This window comes from Haemorhous mexicanus, chromosome 5, assembly GCF_027477595.1.
Source record: "Haemorhous mexicanus isolate bHaeMex1 chromosome 5, bHaeMex1.pri, whole genome shotgun sequence".
Taxonomy (NCBI): Eukaryota; Metazoa; Chordata; class Aves; order Passeriformes; family Fringillidae; genus Haemorhous; species Haemorhous mexicanus.
The window spans coordinates 71,873,184-71,899,169 of record NC_082345.1 but is presented as its reverse complement, the minus strand read 5'-3'; the positions used below and the strand labels follow the sequence as shown (position 1 = coordinate 71,899,169).

Here is a 25,986-nt window from a genome sequence, read left to right as displayed (position 1 = left end):
CCCCTGTGGGTTGGCTGGCTGGGAGAGCCCCTGGAGGAGCCCAGCACCGCTGCCTCCATCCCGCTGAGAGCCAAACTTCACCTCGTCTGCTATAAACAGGCAAGCTGGAGCTCTTGCTGAGATCTTTTGAAGTTTTTGGACACTGCAAGCTCTGTGCCTAGCAGGAAATTAGTCCAACATCACGGGAAGCTACAAAAGCAGGGAGTGAGCCTATCCCAGCCAGGGCTGTTATCGAGTGAAGACACTATTTGGATAACCCTTGCTCAGGCACCACAGCTCAGGCTTGCGTTGCAAGGCTAATATTTACCCACGGCCTAAACAAAGTCAGCATTTCAGAACTTTGCTCAAAATGCTGCACAAACCTGGGCTGTTTCCTTGAACTTGTCTCAGAGAAGGGAAGAACTTGTGCCTGTACCTGTGTGAGCTGCTCTCAGGAGGAAACAAGCAGGAAGAAAATGAGGTGTCTGAGCAGCTTCCTGGTTTTGTTCCTCATTTCTGGAGTCAGGAGCTTTGATCTGGTGATTGGGGACATCCCAGATGTGAGTATTTGGAGGCAGGGCCCAGGTCTCCCTTCCCTGCTGAACTCTGGATGGAAGCAGCAGTGGGAGCAGAACTGGGTCACTGCTTCACAATTCTCTTCTACTTTTAGCTGTAAATGTTTCTGATAATTGGTCTTCATTTGTCATTTGTAATGCTGTTTTATTTTTTTAATATTATTAAAGCTTATTATTATTACTATTTAATATTATTAAAGGGAGAGTGTGAGCATAAGTCCAAATTTCAGTCCAAGCAGTTTCATATTCTTACTTCAGTGTTGCCTTTTCTGGTGTGGTTTTAACCTTTAAAGATTTAAGTGGGCTTCTGTACTCAGATCTTCAGCATATTTTATGCCATGTTTTCCTGGAATAAGCAGAAACAGAGCACCTAAACATCTTTGTGACTGGAGCCTCCTGTGTGGAACACTGTGAACTTCAGCAAAGCTTTGTATGGAATTGGGTTTTTGTTAACAGGAATTCAAATATAGAGTGGATATCCTATTGACTCTACATTCCTCAGCAGAGGGATGGCAGAATTTGTAAAAGAGACCATCAGATATTGGGATAATACAATGATGAAAAGAAGTATAGTTATAGCTTTGACTCTGAAACTGAGTCTAAATTTAAATCTCCAGGCTCAGGTGAACTTAGATTTGGTGTTTACACCCATTTCCACGTTGTTGTTTTGAAATATTTCTGTGAAGTCAGCAGGGATGACATGAGGCTTTCTTTTCCTTTGCAGGATCAATAAAAATCTTCAGTGAGCTGGGATATCCTATTTTTCTTTATTTTTACAGCCATTTTCTTGACTCATTGAGATTTTATAACTGGGCTTTTAATTCCCAGGAAAAATATTCCAGACCTGCATTTCTTTCTAATTTTAGATGCCTTATCAATTCAACATCAATATGCTTAAACAATTTAAATCAATTTTGTGCAAACCTTTGTGGCTATGCTATCACATAAGCTGGAAAGGAACACATGAACTTAAACTTCTTCTTTAAATTACACTCATAATAAAATTTAATTAAGAGTGTTGCTGTGGTGTGAGCCACACTTCTAAATGAATCAGTGCAGCTTTGCCCTTGGAAAAGACCTGATGTTCTTCTTCTGTCTTTGGGGGAAATTTAATTCTCAGGCATATTGGTGTGAAACCAGAGCCAACTTCTACTGGTTTGAGCAGAAATTCTCTGAACTTGCTTTGAGTGAGATCAGTGTCTGAAATGCTGGAGTTTCCATGGCTAGACCCATCCTGCTGATAATCATCTGCCTCTTGCTCTTTGTGGTCATTTTATGTTAAATATTACTCCTTGTTTCAGAAGGAAAGGCTGTAAAATGATGGTAAAGGTCATGATTTTACAGGAGTTCATGGAGCTGATTGTCCATGAGGGAAACTGAATGTGTGAGGATTTTGGCGTGAGATGGTTTGTGCTCCCCATTAGCATCCAGGGGAGGTAAATTCCCTTTAGAACTCTCCTGTAAAGTGACAATCAATAATAAATCAAGTGATAAATCCAACAGTCAGGCAGCAGCAACTTTTTCTTCTTCTCCCTTCTCTAGGAAGTGGAAAACCTGATTGATCTGGAAATGGATGGATTTCCCCCAAGCTCCAAGGCCAGAAATGGCAGGTACCAGGTACAGTACCCAGAAATGCTTCAAAGAGGAGGGAAGCCAGAATGCCTGGGAGCTCTCTCCAGGTGTCTTTTCCCATCTCCAGGGTTGTGAGTGTACAATCATGTGGGACCAGCTGGTTTTTATAGGCATTGAGATTTCCATGTCTCTGGCTGGGACAAGAACTGCTGCTCTCCCTTAAGCACAGCAAGGCTTTGTTCTGTATCTGTGCTCCTGAGCTGATAAACAATGAGATATTTGTCTAACTTCATGGCTGGGGAAAATGCCATTGAAACAGGAGAGGTTTTTCCATGAGAAAATGGAAAAGGACTTCAGGCACTGGCAAGTGCAGGCTGTAAGCATTCAGTCCATGCCTTCATGTTTAATTTTGGTCAGAGAGTGACACTCAGTGATGAGCTGGTGACATCTGAGACCCGGGAAGAAAATTTGTTTGCAGCACACTGATGGGTTGCAAATTATTTTATTCTGTTGGCTTGGGAGACAGAAACACTTAGAGCAGCATTGAAAGAGTTTCTCTGTGTTTTATTTGGTAGCAATTAATGGTAATACTCATGAAATCACTTGTTTGAATGTATTAAATTTTTCACTACACTGCATGAAAGAAATGATGATCAGAGGGGATCTTGTCCTCCACCAAGCTCTGGTGCTGCTTTTTTTGAGCACATTCAATGTAGTGAAAACAAAAGGTCCTCTTGAGTAATATTGGATTTCCCAGAGTCTTTCAAATCACACAGAGGCAAACCTGATTTTTCTTTATCCTAAGGCTTTGGATGGTACTTACTGATACCTAAAGCCTGCATAACAGTGGAAGGAAATGGTAGATTTTAGCATGAGTATGAATCAAGCCTTGTCACACTTGCCAGTCCAGTATTTATATAATTGAATCATGATCCAAACAAAAATCTTTCCTAGCTGCACTTCTTCAGGGCATCATTTCTTTCCAATATGTCTGTATCAGTGCCATATGTATTATTTTTGCCTCTGTTCCCACAATTTCTGGATACACAGGGGCACACACATATGCATACAGTAATTTACAATTCCACCATTGGTTTCATTATACCAGTTATTGCTTTTATTCCCATACATTATTTCCCCTCCTTTACCTATCAAATAAATCTTTGCAAACCAGTGGAACAAAGATCTCAGATATTTTTATATTGAGTCACAATAGCATATAATAAATTAGATTAAACTGAGCTGTGCAAGTCATCTTGAGAGAGGAGCCCTTGGCCAGCAGCAGGCACACAGTTATTTCCTGTTCTTCACTGCAGGAAGGCTGTCTCCCAAATTATTAGTTCAGCACTATGCTTTTCTGCAAAGAGCTCACCAGCTCCCTGCAGACCCTATTGACTGGCTCTAAACACAGAGGATGGTTTTCTAGGTACAGATAAGGTACCCTGCTTTTTGCTCCTGAGTAATTCCCAAATGCTGTGCCTCAGGTGTGTGCACGGTCCTCGTGACCAGAGCAGCAGAGAGTTCCATGGGCTGGAATGCAGGTGACCTTGTGAACCTCTATATGGTGGTGCACAGCTCTTATCTCTGTTTGGGAGACAGATAAAGTGTCTAGAGCTGTGAGGCACCCTGTGAGGTGGGATGTTCTGCAGCACATTGCCCACATCTGGGTCCTGATCTCTGCCTGTCCAGAGGTGGGTGAGATCTCACCTTTTTCCTTTTCTGCCTGCCTGGCTTCCCCTCCAAGAGAAGCAGCACAGGAAGGATTTATGGAAAGAGATGGGGTGGAATGATAGAATCATGGCATGGTTTAGGTTGGAAGGGAGTTTAAGGCTCATCTCATTCCAACCTCCCTGCCACAGGCAGGAACACCTCCCACACCTTCCACTAGACCAGGGTGCTCCAAGCCCCACCCAACATGGAACACTTCCAGGGATGGGGCAGCCACAACTTCTCTGGACATCCTCTGCCAGGACCTCACCACCCTCACACTGAAGAATTTCTGCCTAAATCAGCTGGTTGGAGACTCCTCCAGCTGCCAGGGTGTAAATGGAACCAAACTGACAAGGATCCATCTGCACCACTCTGAAGACAAACTGTCAAGTCTTAGGTCTGAAATTTCTCTTCTTGTATCTCACAGTGAGGATCCCCTGAAAGGAGTGTGAAGAGGCTGCAATGGATTTGGAGTGTGTTAAAAACTGCTTAGCAAATTGCAGGAAAATAAGTGAATTATAAGGGAACATCACCTCAAAGAACTGGAAGGGCATTCCAGGTAGATAATAGAATCACAGAAACATGGAATGGTTTGGCTTGGAAGGCGCCTGAAAGATCATCTCATTCCAGCCCCCTGACATGTGCAGGGGCAGTAGACCAGGTTGCTTCAAGCCCCATCCAACCTGCCCTTGAATACTTGCAGATCACTTCTTTCTGGTTTCTCCTGTGGGACATCTGCTTTTCAACATTGTTCATGCCCCAGTAGAAAAGCAATTTCTGTCAAATGCAGAACATCTGTTACTGTGCTCTCCTTATTTTACTAAATAGTGCAATGTCCATGAACAGTGATTTGAACAAAGATCCCCGTGAAGGGTCAAATATCCACATCCTGCACAGGTTTCAGGAGAAGATGCATCTCAGCATCTGAAGACAGAGCCCAGCATCTGTCTTTCAAACAGTTCCTGAGGCACATGTTGTCTTCATTCTGATTAGCAATTTGGCATGCAGGAGATGTGGCTCAAGATCCTGTTTTTGTGCAGTGATCAGCAGGCCTGGATGTGGTTTAAAAGCCAGGATCAGCCATGAATCCCCATGCTGGAAATAGTCTCAGCTACCACAGAAGTCCCTGTTCTCAATCATCACATCAGCACTCAGGCCTGAAGTAGGACCTTCAAGGCCAGCTTGGATGGGGCTTGGAGTAACCTGATTAGTGGAAACTGTCCCTGCCTATGGCAAGGGAGGTGGAACTGGAGTATCTTTAGGGTTCCTTCCAACCCAAACCATTCTGTGATTCTGGGGTTCAGGTGCCTGAAGATAAAGGTACAGCTCTGTCCTCCTGACCTGTGGGAATGGCTGCCCTCTGCAACCTTTGAGTTCCCAGGGGTATGGCTGCCCCAGCCCATGTCTGATCTCTAAAAACAGCCATGGCAGTCACTACCTGTGCACTGATAAGATCCCTCTCCCTCAGCTACCCCCTCTTCTGCACCAAGAACTATCAGGAGGGAAACCTGGGCATCCTGGAAGCTTTAAACACCATTCCTAAAGTGGGTCAGGAGCCCTAAACTGAGAACCAGAAAAGTGCCCCCAATAAAACAAAACCCCTGAGATCTAAAGTCTTGGTCTTTATCTTTCCAAAATTAAATTTGTTTCAGTTGATGTTGGTTTAATCTTAATTTGTATTCAGGCTGGTGATGCTCCCTGTGCCATAGGTATGTGTGGGGCCAAAATCACTCTTCATGGCCTGGTCCTTTATCAGGTGTGAAAGTCCAATTCACTGTACAGTGAATTCTGTGGGGTGTGACAGGATCAGTCTGCAGAGGGTCTCCACAGAGCCATAAACTTCCATATCCTGAAATCCCAGTCTGAATGGTTCAGGTAAAAACTTTAGAGCCAGAAAATTAAAACCTGCATTTGTTCTCAGGCAGGGGGAAATCCTCAATCCTCTCCATCTGCCTTTAAAGGGTCCTTAAAATCATGATTTTAACATGAACCTGCTATGACATCATCATCTCTTATACTGCACAAGATTTCCCTAGAACAGTATATTTATTAGCTTTAAATGAATTTAGCAATTGCAGAGCAATCTTCCTGTGCACCATGGGATTAAAGCTGTTTTCATGAGCATCTTCTGTGGTTTTGGGTCCTCTTGACCCTGGAGAGCTGAGCTGGCCTAGGTATGATGGTAATCCAAAAGTAGATCTTTGCATTAAAAACCTGCATCTAGGTGAGCCAAGTTTCCTTTCAGGGGATTAACAGAAACATTCCTTATGTGGGGGAGATTTTTTTGGGAATTAAAGAGAATTATTTGAATGGCCACAAGATGTCAGCACCTTGCCATAGAAATTTCCAAATGGAGCAATTCATAGGGCAGGGGGAAAACCACAACCATTAATGAGCACTTTCGTCTAAATAATGCATGCATAACTAATTCCCATAGGCACAAGCATGTAAATGTAATATTGATTACACAATGAGTTTATAAATTTATACATATTGCATATAATACATAAATATTTTCTAATGTAAATGACTACAAAGTGAGCTAAAGAAGTCTGGGGTTTACTTTTCATAGAAAAACAAAGAGAACTTTTCTGTTAAAAACAAGGGTGTCTGAGGATGACTCTCTGCCAGCATGATTTGCTTTCAGGAAGAATGTTTTTCTAAAAGAGAATGTTTTCTTTAAAAATAAAATAAAAGACAGAGGAAGAAAGCTGTCCTGTTCATGATAAGTTCTAAGGCACAGCTGGGAAATCATATGCTCCACCATCCCATGCAGAAATACATGAAATAAGACAAAAGGAATATTCACACTTTGGGAGCTCAAATTAATTCGTATTCATGTCCAGAGAAGGGCAATGGAGCTGGGGAAGGGTCTGGAGCACAAGTCTGAGGAGGAGCAGATGAGAGAGCTGGGAAAGGAGCTCAGCCTGGAGAAAAGGAGGCTCAGGGAGGACCTTGTGGCTCTGCACAAGTCCCTGACAAGAGGGGACAGCCGAGGTGGTCAGGCTCTGCTCCCAGGGAACAGGGACAGAACAAGAAGAAATGGCCTCAAGTTGTGACAGGGGAGGTTTAGATTCCATGTTAGGGAACAGTTCCTCAATGAAAGGGCTGTCAAGAATTTAAACAGGTTTCCCATGGAAGTGTTGGAGTCACTATTGATGGAAGTATCCAAAAAAACATGTAAATGTTTAGTGACCCTGGCAGTGTTGGGTTAATGGTTGGAAATGATCTTAGATGTCTTTTCCAAACTCAATGGTTCTGTCATTCCCTATGATTCTATGATTCATAATCTTAGAAAACAATTTTTAGACACTGATCCTTGCCTTGAAACAGCCAGTCCATGTTCTAACTTTGCTGAAATATCCCCTCCATATTTCTCTTTTCCAGAGGAGCACATCTGACTGGGGGTATGATGGAGATCTGGTGAGTATTTTTCTTCCTCTGTGGTAAATATTGCTGAACAAAGTGTTTTTCTAGTTAACCATTTTTTTTGGAAATCAATCCCTCTGTTTGTTCAGTTCCTTGTTTTTACTGCTGGTTGGGCATTAACCCATTTTCTTTAAACAGAGTGCTCTTTGCACAATATTTTTGATGCATCTGCTATTGGAGGGAGAAGGGTATGGTAAATGTGAAGAAATAAGCATCAAAAGTTAGAAAAAGACAATGTCTTAATAAAACACTTAAATACTGTTTTCCCCCTGCTGTGGTTTAACAATTTACCACTCTAGGTCAGTAACCAGTGCTTCAAGTCTCCTCTGTTTAGGACTTCTCTGGAAAATGTGAACTCTCTCCTCCTCATCATATGATGTTCAGGATTACTGTGTAGCTTTCCAAGCTGGATTGCACTCATAGAGTCATTCCAAGGACTGGTTGCAAGGTGAAAAGCAAGGAAAACTTTCCTGCTTAAAAAATGCCTTCTTTCAGCTGAAAGGTTATAATGAACTATATTCACATGAATATCCTGCCACAATTTCCAGGTAAAACATGGAGATGTCCTGAACTTGGGCTCCTGTCCCCTCTAGCTGCCATGTTGTAAGGAGCAGCAATTAAAAAGGAGCACTGAGAGTATAAAAATGGTTAAATATTGTCCTCTAGGGCATTTTTTCCAGCGGTGCCCTAAATTTATGGAGTGATTTTGTCAAATGCAGGTGGAGGATGATGACAAGGTAGGTCTTTACAGCTACAAGGTGCAATCCACCATCACATCCAGGCTGGCCAACACCATGATCCAAGCCAAGATGGTGAACAACGCCAGGAGGCCCCAGCCCATCATGTTTGATGTGCAAGTCCCCAAAGGAGCTTTCATTGACAACTTTACCATGTAAGTAGGGGTCAGGTGGTATTAGAGTACAAGCCTCTCCAAGTTCCTCAGAGAGAGAGATTAACATAGGAGTTAAATTAAAACCTTTTAAAAAATTAAGAGATATTAACACATAAAGTATAGGTTTAAATTTTAAGTAAATAGAAGTATAAGTTATGATTTTAAATAAGTAGAAATACATTTGAAGTACCTTTAAAAACTGTGTTAACTAGTAAAGGCCCTAAGGCTAATTTTAAAGTTCAATTAATTAACTCCAAACATAAAAACATAACAAAACTTCATTTATATATCTAAAATAGACAGAACTATATGCATAAATTAATAGAACTATTCGCATAAATAAATAAATAAATTTATATATGTAAATTTTAAGTAAGAAAACAATATAATTACATAAATAAGTAATATTATATACATAGTTTTTAAAGTAAAATCTAACACTACTTTCACACATTAAAATTAAGTTTAGATTAGTTTAGAAAGAATATTTTAGAATCGTGCTTTTAGCTGATTAGTTGTTTTATGTATAAAAATCCTCCTGTATTAGGAAAAAGAACAACAAGAGGAAAAAGAGAAGAAATAAAAAGAAAAAACTATAGCTCCTACTACTACTAAAAACATCAGACTCTGTACCAGAGGACAACTATGACTACTACCACCACCACTGTTCCTACATGGAACCTTAGAACTCTATACCAGAAAGTTTTTAACACAGACTTAAATACTTTAACACAGACTTTAATGTCTTAAACTCTTCACCTTTGAAACTAATTGTCATAGTCATTGTCATATTCATACAACAAGCAACTTTATAACAAATAATAACTACTCATGTCTCTTTGAAGACCCAAGGCCTGACTAAAACTAAAGGTATCAACCTCATCTTCTGGAAGCATTCAATGGTCTGGGAAGGAAGTATTTGTGAACAAAAAGCTCTCCTTATTTTCCAGGTTCAGTGTAATTTTTGCAGACTTTCTCAGGAGGTTCATGCATCAATCTGCCTCCCTGCCCAGTAATTATGGAGCCATTGGTCAATATCAACAAAAATGGACAAAAGTCTCAAATAGACTAAGCCTTGCTAGATCAAGGGAGAGAGACCCAAATCAGAGCCCTCACTGAACAGAAACTGGCCTGGTTCAGAATCCATTCAGAGAGGCAGCAGCCAGGTTGCTGGTCAGGAGATGTCCTGATCCATGTTCCAAACAATCCGTGACATCAGGAACTGCCTTCCCTGCTCAAAGCACGGGGAAAGTGTGAAGGAGCTGGAGGAGAGCAGGTACTCCTCAGAGCACAATGGTGCTGGCTACTTGAAATACAAATCAGGTAGGGAAAAAGATAGAGCTGTAGTGAAAATCAGAATTCATTACTTTGGGGTTGAATAAGAACCTTGTTATTTCATTTCCCACCAGCTTAGATTTCACTGATGTAAACTGAAGAAACAGTCCTTGATTGTAAAGTTGTTTCTTTTGCAAGCTGACTGTGTTTCTGCCTCCTAGGGATATCAATGGTATCACATTTACCAGCCATATTCGGGAAAAATCTGAAGCCAGAAAAATGTATGCTCAAGCAAAAGCCAAAGGCAAAGCTGCTGGAATAGTCAGGTAAAAACACTCTGGCATATGGGGTTTGTACTGAATTTACTCACAGGAGAGCTGAGATGACCCATCCCAGGAGGGCATAGATGAGGGGGAATCCTGGAAAGGAAAATGCTTGCTTACAGCAGCTCTGCTATTTAATTGTCATGGACTTAAGCTGTGTTTCAGCTTTCAGCTTGCTAAAACACCCTGTGCTAGCAGACAACTGCAACTCCCTGACAGAGGCCACAGTTAGAATCAAAACCCTCAATCTAAACCAAAGTAGCTTTTCCTTCTCCTTGTATTCTCTCAAAATAACCCCACAGCTGATTTTTCAGGAGCAATGCCTTGGACATGGAAAACTTCCAAACCGAAGTGAATGTGCCCCCAGGAATGAGGATCCAGTTCCAGCTTCACTACCATGAAATGATCCGAAGGAAGCTGAGCTCCTACGAGCACGTCATCTCTGTGAAGCCAGGACGCCTGGCCAAGCACTTGGAGGTAAAGCAGAGCTGGGGTGTGTAGGAAGAACCCCACAGGTGAATCCTTGCTGAGAAAGCACCCATGGTTTTCAGGGAGGTGTTCCTGCTCACAGCAGGGGGCTTGGAACTGGATGAACTTTAGGATCCCTTCCATCCCAAACCATTCTATGATTATAAGACAAATCATGGCTCTGGAGGGACAGCCAGAGATCATCAGCTCTCATAGGACACTACCTCATAAAGTTGGGGTTTTTGTGAAAAGCTCTGTTCCAAATAAATAGCAAGTGCTGTTTGTTTTCCTTCAGTCAAGTTTACACAAGAGTATAAAAATGTCAAAGCTTGTTTGGTCCTGACGTGAGTCAGTCACAATTCAGGAGATTCTCAGCTGTGTTTATGAGTGGGGACAGGACACATTTGTTCCTCACTAGACCAGGTTGCTCCAAAACCTGTCCAACCTGGCCTTGAGCACTTCCAGGGATGGAGCACTCTCCACAATAAATGCCCTCCCCTCCTGCCCTTAGGTGGATGTCCGCATCATTGAGCCGCAGGGACTGCGCTACGTGCACGTTCCTAATTCACTCGGGGATCACTTCAATGGAATCACCACCATCTCCAAGGGAGAGAAAAAGGTAACCTCTCACAGACTGGAAAAAACACAAATCTTCTGGTTTCACTCTTACTCTACACAGTCCTGGCAATTTTTTGTACCTGCTGGAAGCATGCAAAAATGTGGCAAAATCTCTCTTTAATTCCATAGTAATATGCCATGAAGTATTGTTTCCTGATATTCAAATTCACCCCCATTCCTAGTTTAGCAAATTATTTCAGAGGTACTATGTGTCTATATTAAGTCTTATCTTCTCAGGCAATTTCAAGTTATCCAGTTAAAACAGAAAAAAATACCATGAAGTCTGCATAATCAATCATGACTAATAAAAATGTTTCCTACAACTCAATTCACAGACAAATGGCAATCCTCTTTGTTTGGGGGGGGAAAAGTCAATTAGAAACCTATTAAAAATGTTGATAAAATTGTGGGTAGTTTCAACCAGGAAAATGTTAACAAAACCCAATGTGTTGCTTAATAGAAATGGTTTGCACAGCTCTAGTTGAAATATTGGTACTGTAGATGGGTCATGTGATTTGAGTCCCAGTTGCTACTACTGAATCAACATATCCAGGCAAACCTCAGTGCTGTTTTTCTTCTGAAGTGACAAAGTCCATTTTCCACAAATAATGAAAGCACGAAATCAGTGAAAGTCAGATAATTCATGAAGATGTGGAGCCTCTTTGTGTCAATCACCCCCTCTCCCACAACACCTGGCTGACTGATGATCTCTCCTCCTTCCAAGGCTCACGTTTCTTTCAAGCCAACGATGGCTCAGCAGAGAAAATGCCCCAAGTGCTCGTCCACGGCCGTGGATGGAAATTTTGTGGTGCAGTATGATGTGAACAGAGAAACCACGGGGGGAGAGCTGGAAGTAAGTGTGGCTGCTCAGCTGGGACCAGAGAGCTGTGAATAAAGGAATTGCTGTCCTTCAGCAAACTGTGCTAAACTTCATCCTTCAGGGAAATAAGCATGAGGACAAGCTCTGTATCCAATTGAAAGAACAGAGGGATTTTAAGTGGGCAGAATGGATTTATTTAATTTATGACTAAGACATGGGCTTACATATAGTAGGAGAAGATTTCTGTCATGTCCAAAAGCCAATGTCTTTATACCTGGCAGCACTCTGGTGATTTAATGTAGAATCAGAGGATGGAGTCATTGGATGTTGTACCAATACATCACAAGGAGACAACCAGAACATCACTATTTTTATGTTAACATGAAGCTGAGTTATGAGGTTGAATTATTACAGGCAGAACAGTCTTTTTCAAAACATTTTTCATTCCTCCCTATGCTAGGGCATAGAAGTTGTCTGAGAACCAGGCTCTGCTTTTATTGAGTAAAAATTGTGTAAGGCTACAGAGACATGCAGAGATGAAAGCTAGAACTGGCCAATAAAGAAGAGAAAAAGACAGAAGGGAAAAATAATCAGCTCATTAGGAAAATAAGAATTTTCTACTCTGTGGCTGTCTTGAGTTTTCTGAAATCTTTGCTATAACTAATTTCACTGGGATTTTTTTATTTTATTTTGCAGATTTTTAATGGCTATTTTATTCACTTCTTTGCTCCGGAAAATCTTGATCCGCTGCCCAAAAACATTTTATTTGTTATAGATGTCAGTGGCTCGATGTGGGGACTAAAAATGAAACAAGTAAGTGTTTGACCTCTGTTGCAAAATGAACGTCCTGCCAACTTTCCCCATGTGCTTTACCATGCAGTTCTGTACCACACTGAAATGTAAAATTAGCAGCTTAATGTGGAGACTATTTGCAACCAAACACTTCATGATTTTACCCCATTATTTATAATGCTTCTTCCATGTTTTAAGGAAGAAGTGGTGCCAGATTTTAACTCTAAATTTAAATTTTAATGGACAGTTCACAAAATATTTTGCAAATGCTCTGACCACCTTTTTCTCTAATGCTCCATACTGAATCCTGGGAAAGTCTCAATGGGGATACTGCATCCCTGCTTTCCAAACATGGATGAATTGTTGACAGCCCTCTGAAGACGACTAAGGATTGTTTAGACAACATAACCCTTAAAGGGGAAAAATGTTAAAATAAGATTTTAGTCTGCAAGAGAAAATGCTTGAAGAAAGATAATCAGCCTCCAAATATGCAAACATTTTTTCTGAAAGGGAAACTCATCAACTGATTTTCGTGTCCAGACAGGGTAGAATAAGATGGAATCAGATGGATTTGCAGCAGGAGAGGTTTATCACATATATTAGGGAAAACCCTTTAGGTCTGAGTGAGGAGTTTGGGAGATTGTATATCATGTGTCACTGAAGGCTTTTAAGAACTGACTGGACAAACATTAGCTGGGGATCATCCAGGTATATTTGAATTTCCTTCAGAGCACAATAGTAAGGTTTGGCAGATTGCTTCCTTGGGGAAATCAGTGCTGCAAAACTTGGATACAGGGGTTTAAATCACACATCTTCAAAGGGATGTTAGCCAGCCTGAAACAACTGCATTGCAGACAGAGCTAACTAAGTCTCCTGAGCTGATCCGAGCAGTTGTTCTCTCCTGAACCGCAAATGTTTCTCCCTTTTACTTCACTCTGTGTTAGCAGGAGTTAAGCAAGTTGAGCCATGAATTTATCCTTCCTAATTGCAAGTTGAGCCATGAACTTATCCTTCCTAATTGCAAGTTGAGCCATGAATTTATCCTTCCTAATTGCAATCATTCTGTGTTTCTTTGGTGAAAATTTCGACATTATGCAAGAAGTGAAAAAAAAAAAAAAAAAGAAAAAAGAGAGAGTTTTGGATAGCAGATGCTAATTTGGATTTCAGTGCTCATGTGCTAATTCCTCATAGGCTTATATTTTCCTATGGTCACAAGTTAAAAAGAGGGTTTCATAAGCAGGAAGCATAAAGCTGTCTTCTCTTCAACTTCTCCTCAGACCATCGAGGCCATGAAGGCAATACTGAGTGAGCTCCGTGCTGCTGACCAGTTCTCCCTGATCGACTTCAACCACAACGTCCGGTGCTGGAGAGACAATCTGGTCTCAGCCACCCCAGCACAGGTGGAAGATGCCAAGAAGTACATCCAGACAATCCATCCCAACGGGGGTATGAGGTTTTGATGGCAGGGTGGTCACAGAAGTTGCATCTTACAGGAATGGATGGCTCAGACAGCCTTCAGACTGTCAGAGTATTCCTAAAAAAAAGAGTCTGATTCCCAAAATAGAAAAAGCATGCTTAAAAGAAGAGCAAGAATTGCAGTTTATTGTGTTAGGGGATGGGATAGCATTTCCTTCTATGGCAGATAGAAAACAAACCACAGAACAGCTGCCTTTAATCTATCTTACCTCCCACTCAGAGATCCCAAAAATCACTGAAAGATGAAGTCCATCTCATAGGCCTGGATGAACAGGCAGATGAAGTATTCCCTAAGCAGGGAATCACAATCATTTTTCCTGGGCTGGCAGCCAGCTGAACATGAGCCAGCAGTGTGCCCAGTGGCCAGGAAAGCCAGTGGTGTCCTGGCTGGGATCAGCAGTTGTGGGGCCAGCAGGACCAGGCCAGTGACCCTCCCATGTGCTGGGCACTGGTGAGGTCACACCTCCTGCCCCATGTTCAGTTTTGGGCCCCTCTCAACAGGAAGGACATTGAGGGGCTGGAGCATGTCCAGAGAAGGGCAACAGAGCTGGGGAAGGGGCTGGAGCACAAATCCTACAAGAAACACCTGCAGGAATTTAACAACATGGTTTAGCTGGGGTTAATGGTTGGACTCAATCTTGGAGGTCATTTCTAACCTTAAAGATTCAATGATTCTGTGAGCTACTAAATGCCATATGGGGAAACTGTTTATCCTTTTTGTGACTTCATTCCCTGTCTGATAAACAAGGACAGATGTCTTTTTCATCTGCACAGGTTATTGGAATGAGCTTACATGATTTTGATCTGCCACTCTCTGAAGTGCAGTTCTGGATTTGTTATTCATTTATTTGTGTATCAGCAGTGTGGAGAGACTCTCCCTAGCATCAGAGCCTTCTGGTGCTGTGGCACCTTCATCTCCAGAAGTTTTCACTACAATGAACATGAAGTTATAGACTTGTCCAAAATCATCAGTGTGTTGGAAATAGGAAACCAAGCTCTATATATGAGTGACTGACTTTGTTACCCCAAAAGAATTGACAGATTAGCTTGGAGATCAGCTCCCATCCAGCAAAGCCAGTTTAAATGCAGCATTTTATTATCTTGTCTCTGGAGCTGCTGACTTTTTTTCTTTCTGGACAAAAAAAAAAAAAAAAAAAACCCCAAAAAACTATTTTCTGACTGCTCAGCCTTCAGGTTTCTGTTCCTCTCTGCTTCACAAATTTCTTACTCTGCTCCTTCTGTGTCACAAATCAAACCTTAGATAAGCTCAGCAAACATACACCTCTTCTTGTCCAAGGAATGGGCTGATGGCCAGAACAGGAAGTTTTTCCTTGTTCTCCTTCAATCACCTGCCTGCAAATCCAGTAATTCTTCCCACACCAGGTAGTTCCCAACACCACAAATGGTCACACTGGAATTAGTGAGGGGGAGTGGAGGAGCCTCATGAAGACGACAGCCTGGGATGAAAAAGGGAACTTAAGAAAGGTGTACCTAAACATCATAGAGGAGGGCTTTTGCTGCCTTGATCTCAGCTCTTGTCCCTCTTAACTCCACTAAAATCTTAGAACTGATCTGGATTCAACAAGAATAAAAAACTTGTTTTCTTTATTGTGTCTTTGACAGGCACGAATATCAATGAAGCTCTTCTCCGAGCCACTTTCATCCTGAATGAAGCCAAAAGTTTAGGCATGTTGGACCCAAACTCAGTTTCCATGATTGTATTGGTATCTGATGGAGACCCAACAGTAGGTAAGGATCCTGCTTTGGGTGAGAAGAAAGCCTGGTGGGGTAAGCCTGAGAAAAGCAACAAGTAGACAATTTGGCAGTAAGTTTAAAAAGTTCCATTCATCTTTCTTCCAATGCCTTCTGCTGCCCTTTTGCCAAGTGTTAGAAGTGCCACAGGGCTTTGCACAGAAGCTTTCAAAAAATGAGCAGCTTGTTATGCAGGTTGTTTTTTTTTTTTGCAATTTACAGAAGTGCACAAGTCCTGTAGGACAGCTAATCAATACAACCTTAGAGAAATTGGGCTTTTGAGCAACCTAGTGGAAAGTGTCCCTGCCCATAGCAGGTGGCTTGGGACTGGATGATCTTTGAAATTCCTTTCAACACAAACCATTCTATGATCCTATGATTGTACAAAAATTCCCCTTCCTATGAGCTTAGTCCGCACAGATCTATGGAGTCACAAACATAACACCAAAAGCAGGAAAAGAGAGTGGAAAGCAAATTAATTTGGATTGAGTTTGGTACAGGTCAAAGCAATTGCTGACTTGAAGATACCAGGTCCAAAAATCTGCCATTAAAAATAAGCCTTAATGTTCTCTGTCATCCCAATGATGACAGAGAACATCTTAAGTATGAGAAACAAAGTAAAATCTTCATGGCAGAGAGCTTGAATCACTAATTCTGGAAGAACTCTAGATGTCCTAGAATTTCAAATCCCTCTAGGAAGTTGCTAAGAGCCCTGGATATACAATGAAAACATATCAGATATCAAAAAAAGTGTCCAAAAGGATCACCTTCAGTGCAAACACTTTGTTAATCTCTATCCAGGAGAAGCTCAAATGTTGCTGTAGGCAATGGAAATGTGGCACTGAGCTTGCTGTCTGGATTTCCTTGATATCCAGAGAGAACCAGAGACACTGGGAGAGCAGGAATGTTCTCACCTTGATGGAGACTTTCCTGTTGCTCAGGTGAATGTCACCCTTTCTGTGTCTCCAAGGTGAGCTGAAGCTGACAACCATCCAGAAGAACGTGAAGCAGAGCATAAAGGATGAATTCTCTCTCTTCTGCCTGGGAATTGGGTTTGATGTAGATTACGATTTCCTGCAGAGGATCGCAACCGACAACCGTGGCATGGCCCAGAGGATTTTTGGAAATCAGGAGACTTCTCTCCAAATGAAGGTCAGTTTCTGCCTCATTGCCTCTGAAACTCTCCTGTTCTGTTCACAGCTGTAGCTCCACTAGCAAGAACTTCTCAAAACCTATCATTTCTTCTGGACAGTCCTGCTAGATATAAATCACATTTCAGCTCAAGTGGTCCTAGTTACAGTTTTAGTAATATCTATAACACATAAAGTATCTTACACATACTTTACTTCCTTGTGTAAGATTAGTATTCTATAAAACAACCTTGACTATAAAAAAAAGATTTTCTGAATTAAAATTAAGGCCTAGATGTTACTTTAGGCCATTTCATCACTGTAGATATAAATGCTAAATGATAATCCAGACTTAGCCAATGCAAGAAAAAGTTCAACTCTAGCTCTGGCTCCAAATCAGTGAGCAGGAATTGCTGCTGATCAAACTCTGACATCCCTATACTGTTACTGTTCCCTGATTTCACCATCTATACAAGAATTAGATGGGAAGTAGCTGTGTGTCTTACACAGTAGCCCAGAGCTGTGTGTGTGGCATTCAGGCCCACACACATCTGTGCTTGAGACTTTTAGGTCTGGGAACAACATAACCCATGGACTTCTGGCCATCCTTTGACTTTCACAAGATTTGGACCAGATATTTTTGCTGTACCCCCTTAAAAGTGTACCAAGTATGAAGAAGTCTGCATTCAATGAGATGAAGAAATCTGTGGTATTTGCTGGGTCCCCAGGATGAAGGAGGAAATTATGAATCTGAGTCCATGTTCTTAGAAGGCTAATTTATTATTTTATGTACTCATATCATATCATAACATATCATAACATATTATATCATATCAATCATATCATATCACATCATAGAATGCTATACTAAACTATACTAAAGAACAGAGAAAGGATACACAGAGAAGGCTACAAAGAATGATAATCAAAACTCGTGACTCTCTCTTCCAGAGTCCCAACACAGCTGGCTGTGAATGGTCATTAAGTCAAAACAATTCACATGTTGGATAAACAATCTCCAACCACATTCCAAAGCAGCAAAACACAGGAGAATCAAATGAGATAATATTTTTTTCCTTTTTCTCTGAGGCTTCTCAGCTTCCCAGGAGAAGAATCCTGGGCAAAGATGATTTTTCAGAAAATATGATGGTGACAGAAATTCCCTCTTGCTCATTAGGGCTCCAGGTTTTGTCCCCCACTGTCCTTTCAATAAGAGTGGCCTGTGAAAGAGAGTCACTTCAAACTCACTTCTCTGCCTCCTTCCCTCTCAGAATTTCTACAACCAGGTCTCCACCCCACTCCTGAAGAAGATTCAGTTCAACTACCCCCAGGAGTCAGTGTCAGATGTCACCCAGAGCAGCTTCCACAACTACTTTGGTGGCTCAGAGATCGTGGTGGCCGGGAAGGTGGACACGGAAAACCTGCAGCACTTGGAGAGCGTTGTCACAGCCACTGCAGTGAGTGAAGGTGTCCCTGGGACACCTGCCCGGGGGATTTGGGCTGCTCCATTCCCTCCTGTGTGCAGTCTCCCTGCTGAAGGTTAACGCCCAGTGGAGGGTTTTGTCCTCTTGGGCTCTGGGTGAGAATGTGGGGATACTCATGGGGAGATTTTTCCAATAGTGTTTCACAATTGCTTCAAGTACAGCCAGGAATAGTCACTCCCTGCATCCTGCCAGAGGAACTTCCTGCTGATAAATGTACCAAAAAGATTAAATCCAGACAAAAGTATGGATTTTCCTTCATGCTTTGTGGAGATGCAGGAGTAATTCCCTAAGGTAACCCCTTTCATAACTGAACTTCCCACTGTCGGGGAGTTCAAGCTGGTGGATCTACAGCATATCAAGACCTAGCACTGCCCTTTTTTGTGTGATGAGCCTTTCCCTAGGTTTTCAGAGCTGCTTTTCCAGGTGGAGTGGGGTGGGATGGGAATATTATACCAAGACCCTTCTTTCTGAGGAGGGATGGAATTATCTGCACTCTTACAGGGCTTAGGAGTTATGATTTATCAGTTGGAAAAAACCCAAAGCTCTTCAGTATTTTTTTCTCGCCAAAGCACAGTGCAGTCCAAGGGCCTGTGTGAGAAAGTAGAATTTGGTTGGTGTTCTTCAGTGGAATTGGATGTGAAAAAGCCTGAGGAGAGGGTTACAGAGCTCTGTCAAGAGTCTCTTTTAGCATGAGGTAGCACCTCTTGGGCAGCTGTTAACAGCTCCTTGAACTACTTTAATCCACTGCCACAGAAGTGTCTTTAGCAGAAGGACCTCCTGCTACTCCTTCCCTCTCCATTGCAGTCAGGCCAACAGTGCTGGGACTTTCTGATCTAGAAGTGACCAAGGGCAGAGCCAGAGTGGGTCCTTAACACCAACCAAAAGAAGAATTCAAGGCACCCCGTTCTCCTGGTCCCCATCCCTCATCTTTCTCTCTCTCTGCACAGGCAAACGCAGAGCTCGTCATGGAAACCCTGAGAGATGTTGAGGAGCTGGATGGATTCATGAAGAAGGACAAATATGCAGATCCTGACTTCACCAGGAAGCTGTGGGCCTATCTGACTGTCAACCAGATGATGGCAGAGAGGTGAGGAGAAATGTGCTCAAACAGGCCTGGCTGTGGGGCTGAGGGAATGAAATGATGGAGATTTACCTTATGGAGCCTGAGTGAGAGCCATGGAACAGCTCAGGATTAATCCCCGCAGCCTTTCCTCTTGGCTCTGTGACCCCTCCATGACAGAATTGCCATGGCAGCTGCCCTGGAGAGCTGCTAACCAGGAGTTCTGGTCCTGTTTCCACCCAGAAACGCAGCCCCCACCGCAGCTTTGAAGAGGAACATCACCAAATCCATCCTGCAGATGTCTCTGGACCATCACATTGTCACCCCCTTCACAGCCATGCTGATAGAGAATGCTGAGAAGGATGAGATAATGCTGGCAGACCAGCCCAAAGACCCCAGGAAGGGCTGCTGCCCAGGTCAGTGTCTCACTCTGCCCATTACTGTGACTCTCATGTTGTGTGAAACAGCCTCTGGTCTGAATTAGGGACACAAGGATGAAGATGCTGGCAGAGATATGACCTGTGCAATCTTCAGCCCTGCTGTTCTCCCCAGCTCCTCTTTCCCCTTACTCCTCTTCAGAGCAGGGTCAGCAGATGTGAATGTCAGCCCAGCACATCAAACAAACCAAGTTTCATGGATTGTTTAGGATCATGTTGCTTCATGAACTGAATGGGAGAGAGACAGGACAAGTTACTTTGTGCTGTCTCCATCAGGGCAAAGGCAGAGACAGCTCTAGTCCAGAGGAACATGATCACAGATATAAAATTATTGCACTTCTCTGAAACCTTTATTCATATGGGTCATCCCAGAGCATGCAAAAAGAGTCCTGTCTTTTATCAGGCACCTCGAACTCAGGACCCAAAGCTTTTGTCATATGCTGAATTTCTAAAAGTCAGCTTTTTTCTTGGTAAAACACTTCAGGCCTTACACTGGAGGCTTTGCTAAAGTGGGAGCTGCTCTCATGAATGATAGATAAAAAGCCAGGCTCCATTTTTTCACTGATAATTTCTGGTGAGCTATCTACCCTCATAAGTCATATTTCACTGGTGAAGACACTGGAGCAAATCCAACCTTATGACATGACACAAATCCATTGTAAATGGTGTTGCACCTGCTTTACATTGGTATAACAACATCAGGCTTTGATCAACTGCAGTGCTCTGAAAGTTACACTATTAAATATGTCAGCACTTACAGAACCCTAATTGTGACTGTCATCTAACAGGTACCCTGGGATTAACTCCAAATGCACCCAATAACAACAAGGGGATCCCAGCCTGGGCCAATGTCACAGCTGTGCCAGTCAGCTTCATGCCTGAGCAAAGGAGCCCACCTGTGTCCTCTCTGAGCATCAACAGAGGTAAAACCTACAGCAGAACACCAGACACATCAACACTCATCACCTAACCACTCAGCACCATCCCTGAAGTGTTTCAGGCCAGGCTGGATGGGCATTTGAGCAGCCTGCTCTAGTGGAAGGTGTCCCTGCCCCTGGCAGGGGGCTTGGAACAAGATGCTCTTTCAGGTCCCTTCCAACCCAAACCTTTCCTTTATAAATCATGGAGTAATTTTGATTTAGAATAGATGAACCTGTAAAAATATGCAAGGATGAAACTATTTTGGATCCTAATAGGATCTAAAGTGACCTCATAAGCTCCTGTGGGCTTCCCTGAGGTTGGGGCTGTTTGCTGAGCTTAACTCTGCAGTAGCAAAGTTACCTCCATTGTAAATGACAGATGAAAGCTATTGTGGAGTTACTGCTGTTGTAAATGGCAGATAAATGTTCTGTGGTAGATAAAAATCTCTGAGTGCACTGGTGACTGATGGATCCTGTTAGTTCTTGGGCCTCTGCCACAGTTTAGTGGCAGTTTATTTGAGCAAGCCAGCTGTGAGAACCACTGCCCATAAACACGGTGTTACTGCAATAACTCTCTGTGAGATGTGTGTATTTATGTAGTGATTTCACAAAGAGATTTCAAACTCCTTCTCAGCACAGGGAAATGCCAGACACCACCAACCCAGCAGGAGCTGGGCAGAGCTCTGCACTGCAAGACAAGGCTGGAAGCAGCTGCCTTCAGTGATGGGTGCAGCTGTTTGTCTCATCTGAGGCAAATTTTAAGGGGCATATGCATTTCTGAGGGGCCCAATCCTGTCAGGTGGTTAAATATATTGTGAGAACCAGTCCTGGATTGTATTCCTCAGTGGGATTAGTGGGCAGGATGTGTTTTTACCTGGCATCACTGCATTTGACAGCTCTCAAACCAGGAATGTCACTTCCTTCCCTTCAACCAGGGAATTGTTTGAGGAGGAAGTGTCTAAGGGCCTTTTGTGAGGAGCATCTGAGAACTTTTTTAGCTACCTTAGGGTGGAAAGGGCCCTCATTTTACTATGAAGAGTCCCAAAAAGTGCTTCAAAATCCTTTTGAAAAGCTTTTGTGTCTCTCCCCTCTAGTGCAGGTGCTGACCTGCTTCTCACACTTGTTTATTTCCATGTTTCAGTGGACAATGACCCACACTTCATCATACACCTGCCCAAGAGCCAAAGGAACATCTGCTTCAACATCAACTCGGAGCCTGGGAAGATCCTAAACTTGGTTTCTGATCCTGGCACTGGTAAGGGAGTAAAACATGGCTTATTTTACAGCACAAAGTTTTCCTCTTGGGTCTGAAAGGTATTTGGAAGGACCAGAGGAATTGCCTACAGGGGGGACTGTGTGCTGGCAGGAGTGTGAGCAGCAAGCTGAGGAAAATGGTTATTTCCCTCCACACCTGGATATGGTGTCCAGTTTGGGCCTTGCCAGCACAAGAGAGATGTTGACAAACTGGACTGAATTCAGTGGTGGCCATCAAGATGATTTTGGGTCTGGGAGCAGAGGGGCAGAGAGGGAGAGGCTGAGACAGCTGGGTTTGGTCAAGCTTCAGAAATAAATTTGTGGATCCATGGTGGGTCTTGTTGGTGTTCTCAACCATGTGACCAGAAGGTGAAGGTGAAGCCTTGCACATCTCCAAGGTGCACAGCTAAGGGACAAGAGGCTGCAGAAACAAGGTGAAACTCAGAGTAGAAGCGAGCTACTGGGGAAAACCCTTTCACTGTGAGGATGGCCAAACACAGGGAAAGGAGCCAAGATCATGGAATAACAGGACAGCTGAAGTTGGCAAAGACCATAAAGATGATCAAGTCCAAATTTTAACCCAGCACTACCAACCCCACCATGAAACCATGTCCCCAGGCGTCACATCCACAGGATTTTTGAACATTTTCAGGGATGGTGACTCCACCATTTCCCGGGGCAGCCTGTTCCAATGACCACCCTTTCACTGAAGAAACTTTCCCTAATATCCAATCTAAACCTCCCATGGCACAACCTGAGGCCACTTCCTCTTGTCCTATGCATCCCTTACACTACACCTGAAGGGGTTTTGCTACTACTCCCAGCAAGATCTAACAGAAATTCCCACCAGATTATTGTGCTAAGGGGTGAACAGTAGCATCAGGAGTCAATTTAATAAATTCTTCTCTTCTCTTGGCTGGAAAAATAGGAAAAGCAGGGTCAGAGGGATTGATCCCATGGTTCTCCCTGTGGAGATCAGAACTCCAAATCTGCAGGCAGTGCTCCAAGACTGAGGCAACATTTCCTTCTCTGCTTTTCACAGGAGTTGTGGTCAATGGGCAGCTCATCGGGGCCAAGAAAGCAGAGAATAAGAAACTCAACACATACTTTGGCAAGATTGGGTTTTATTTCCAAAAGAAAGGCCTGAAAGTGGAGATAACCACGGAAAAGATCACGCTGAAAGATGGCTCATATGCCATCACACTGAGCTGGGCTGACACAGGGCACATCATTCGCAAACAGTGAGTCGAGCATTTTTCACCTGCTCCCAACTAATTCTGTTTGAGATCCCCTCAGGGCTCCTGCCTTGCCATGACTCACATCATCCAGGAGAGCTTCCCCTGCAGGTTAACAGCTCTCAGCCATGCTGGACACCCTACAGCCCTGTTTGGGCAGCAGGACCACATCCAAAATCTCTGCTCACTGTAGAAAATTTAATTTAATTGAGTTTAAATTTGATGGGGAAATTAGGTTGCCTCAACATGGGTGTGAAGTGTCTGTTTATTAGGCATTGTCCTGCCAGAATGCTGGGTACCACTCCCAAGGCTCAGGGCTTTTAATGGATCCTCTGACATACCTGCCATCCCTGTGGGATTGTTCTGGATGCCTGAATGAATCTCAAGGGGCTGGGAGTTGTTGTGTGGGCAGATGAACTGACCCTGCCCTTTGGTCCCTCTCTGCCAGGCTCCTCATATCTGTGAAGAAAGAAAGCAACGTTACCATCACTGTGGGGGAGGAGATGTCCTTCATGGTTTTGCTGCACCGTGTATGGAAGAAACACCCAGTGAATGTTGACTTCCTGGGAATCTACATTCCCCCAGAAAATCAGTTCTCTCCTGCAGCCCATGGGCTGATAGGTAAGGGCTGGGGGCCAGGCAGTGGGAATGGTGGGACATTAGGAAGGGCTTTTGCTAGATCTTGGAGGGAGTTTTACAGAATCACCGACATAAAATATCCTGAGTTGGAAGGGACCCACAAGGAGTCCAGCTCCTGTACAGAACATTCCCAAGAATCCCACCATGTGCCAGACAGCATTTTCCAAATGCTTCTTAACTCTGGTTTGGTGCTGTGATCACTTCCTGGGGAGCCTCTTCCAGTGTCCAACCACCCCCTGGGTGAAGAACCTTCTCCCAATATCCAGCCTGAACATCTCCTGGCACATCTTCATGCTGTTAATTTGTTGGTGACTGTGTCCTGAAGGAAAAGCTATGGAAATTATTCAAAATATCCTGTAATGTCCTGGAAGCTCCAAGGACATTGTGGAACATCAGGGACCAGGAGATTATTCCTTATTCCAGCTGGGGAGGGTGTTTTCAAAACAGACCTGACTAGATTTGGTGACACTGAGACAGGACTTTCCCTGCTTGGCTAAACTGCTGCATGTTGAAAAGAAAAAGACTGAAAGAAACTCCTCAAAACTTTCTGAGGATATTTCTGTGCAACCATCTGTAATCAGCTGCTCCTTAAATGACAGCCCTTTTTGGCAGTGGTATAAAACAAAAGCAAGGCCTCAGTTCATAAGGCAAATCTACCTTCTGAGTCCTGGACCCACGCAGAACTCTTTTTGAGAAGCAGAGGCTGTTTTCCCAATTAGCTAGAGACAATGCCCCATGCAGGATTGGTTGGCCTGGTGGAGCTAGTTTGAGTTTCCAAAAGTGCCTGGCAGCAGCAGACTTGGAACTTCAAAGGTCAGGGCACACAAACAGCTTCAAACTCTCCCTGACCAGGTCAGTTTGCATCTGAGCCAGAAGTGTCAATCCACCACCAAACACCTGGGCAAGATCCAGAGAAGCCACAAGCCATCATGGAAGTGAAGGGCAACAAGTTCACTGTTACCAGGTAGGAATCATGTGCTTCATTGCTCTCTTTATAAATCAGTTCTGTCCTTGGAGCTGCCCAGCCTGGAACCCCCCAGAATAGGCCCATGAGGTCACAGAACTGTGAAATTCCTTGCATTTTGTGGTTATTTCCACTTCCTGCTGGTGGAAGACACCTCTCCTCACTTTGGAAGAACAGCAGCAATATTGAGCAGGATGTCTCAGTGTCTCTTTGCCATGTTTGACCCTCCTTTGGGTGTTCTCTCCCTGCAGGGGTGTGCAGAAGGACTACAGGACAGACCGCGTGCTGGGGACTGACGTGCTCTGCTGGTTTGTGCACAACAGTGGCAAAGGCTTCATAGATGGCCACTACAGGGATTACCTGGTCCCCCACCTCTACAGCTTCATGAAGAAACCCTGAATGCTCTAGTTTAGTACAAAAAGTTCCCATCTGCTCCTTCATGCCCAAACAACTCCTCTGAGCAGCAGCTGTCAGCCTGTCACACCAGGGTGACTGGAGGCAACCCCACCACTGTTTGTTTTGTTTTATTGGTGTTTCAAAGACACGTAAACTCCCTTTTCTGCTGAGAAAAAATAAATCTGTAATAAAGTGACATGCTGGGTTGGAGGAGGTGTCTTTCTCTTGCTGTGTCTAATTTAATGGGCTGTAAACTCCATTAAAAATTTCTACTATTTTCTAATTTCCATTTCATAGTAGAGGTGTAACAGTGTTGTGGCTTCTGCAGTGTGGGTAACACACATGACCAGATTTAAAATGTATTAATATAATATTTAATATGTATTTAATACTTACTCCTTTATGTTTCCAGACTGCTGGGAAAATATAAGTTCATACCATGTTAGACCGGGCAAAAAGAAGGATGTTAAAGGAAATCTAACAGAAAAGAAACATGGGTCTGGAATGGGTGTCATGAGCAGTCTCCAGTATTTAAAGATGGATTAACCATGGTGAGGAGGGTCCTTGAAATAATTGTTGCTATACTGGCAAGAAATTAATTAGATGAGTCTCAGACAGCCTAGAGCCCTTTTGTGAAAATTCAGCATCAGAATGGGGCTTCAAACAGATACAAATCTTTGAAAGCAGAAAACATTTGCACTATATAGAAATAATCATCAGTACTAAAAGTTTCCCTTCCAGAGGGCTTAGCTCCCAAAAGATCACTTACTTTTCAGGAGCATTCAG

General features: G+C 43.1%; 1 protein-coding gene across 1 annotated transcript; it reads left to right on the top strand.

Moving 5' to 3' along the window:
• Positions 1-326: 326 nt before the first annotated feature.
• Positions 327-25,411, top strand: ITIH2 (inter-alpha-trypsin inhibitor heavy chain 2). The gene is made up of 21 exons (XM_059847541.1): positions 327-539; positions 2,097-2,171; positions 7,224-7,259; positions 7,985-8,157; positions 9,654-9,758; positions 10,070-10,232; positions 10,735-10,842; positions 11,566-11,694; positions 12,358-12,474; positions 13,731-13,899; positions 15,553-15,678; positions 16,652-16,833; positions 18,083-18,268; positions 19,243-19,382; positions 19,599-19,771; positions 20,581-20,715; positions 21,854-21,967; positions 23,009-23,207; positions 23,650-23,822; positions 24,693-24,804; positions 25,056-25,411. Exons 1-21 carry the CDS (start codon positions 456-458, stop codon positions 25,201-25,203), a joined length of 2,847 nt encoding a protein of 948 aa, XP_059703524.1. The 5' UTR covers positions 327-455; the 3' UTR covers positions 25,204-25,411.
• The last annotated feature ends 575 nt before the right edge of the window (positions 25,412-25,986 follow it).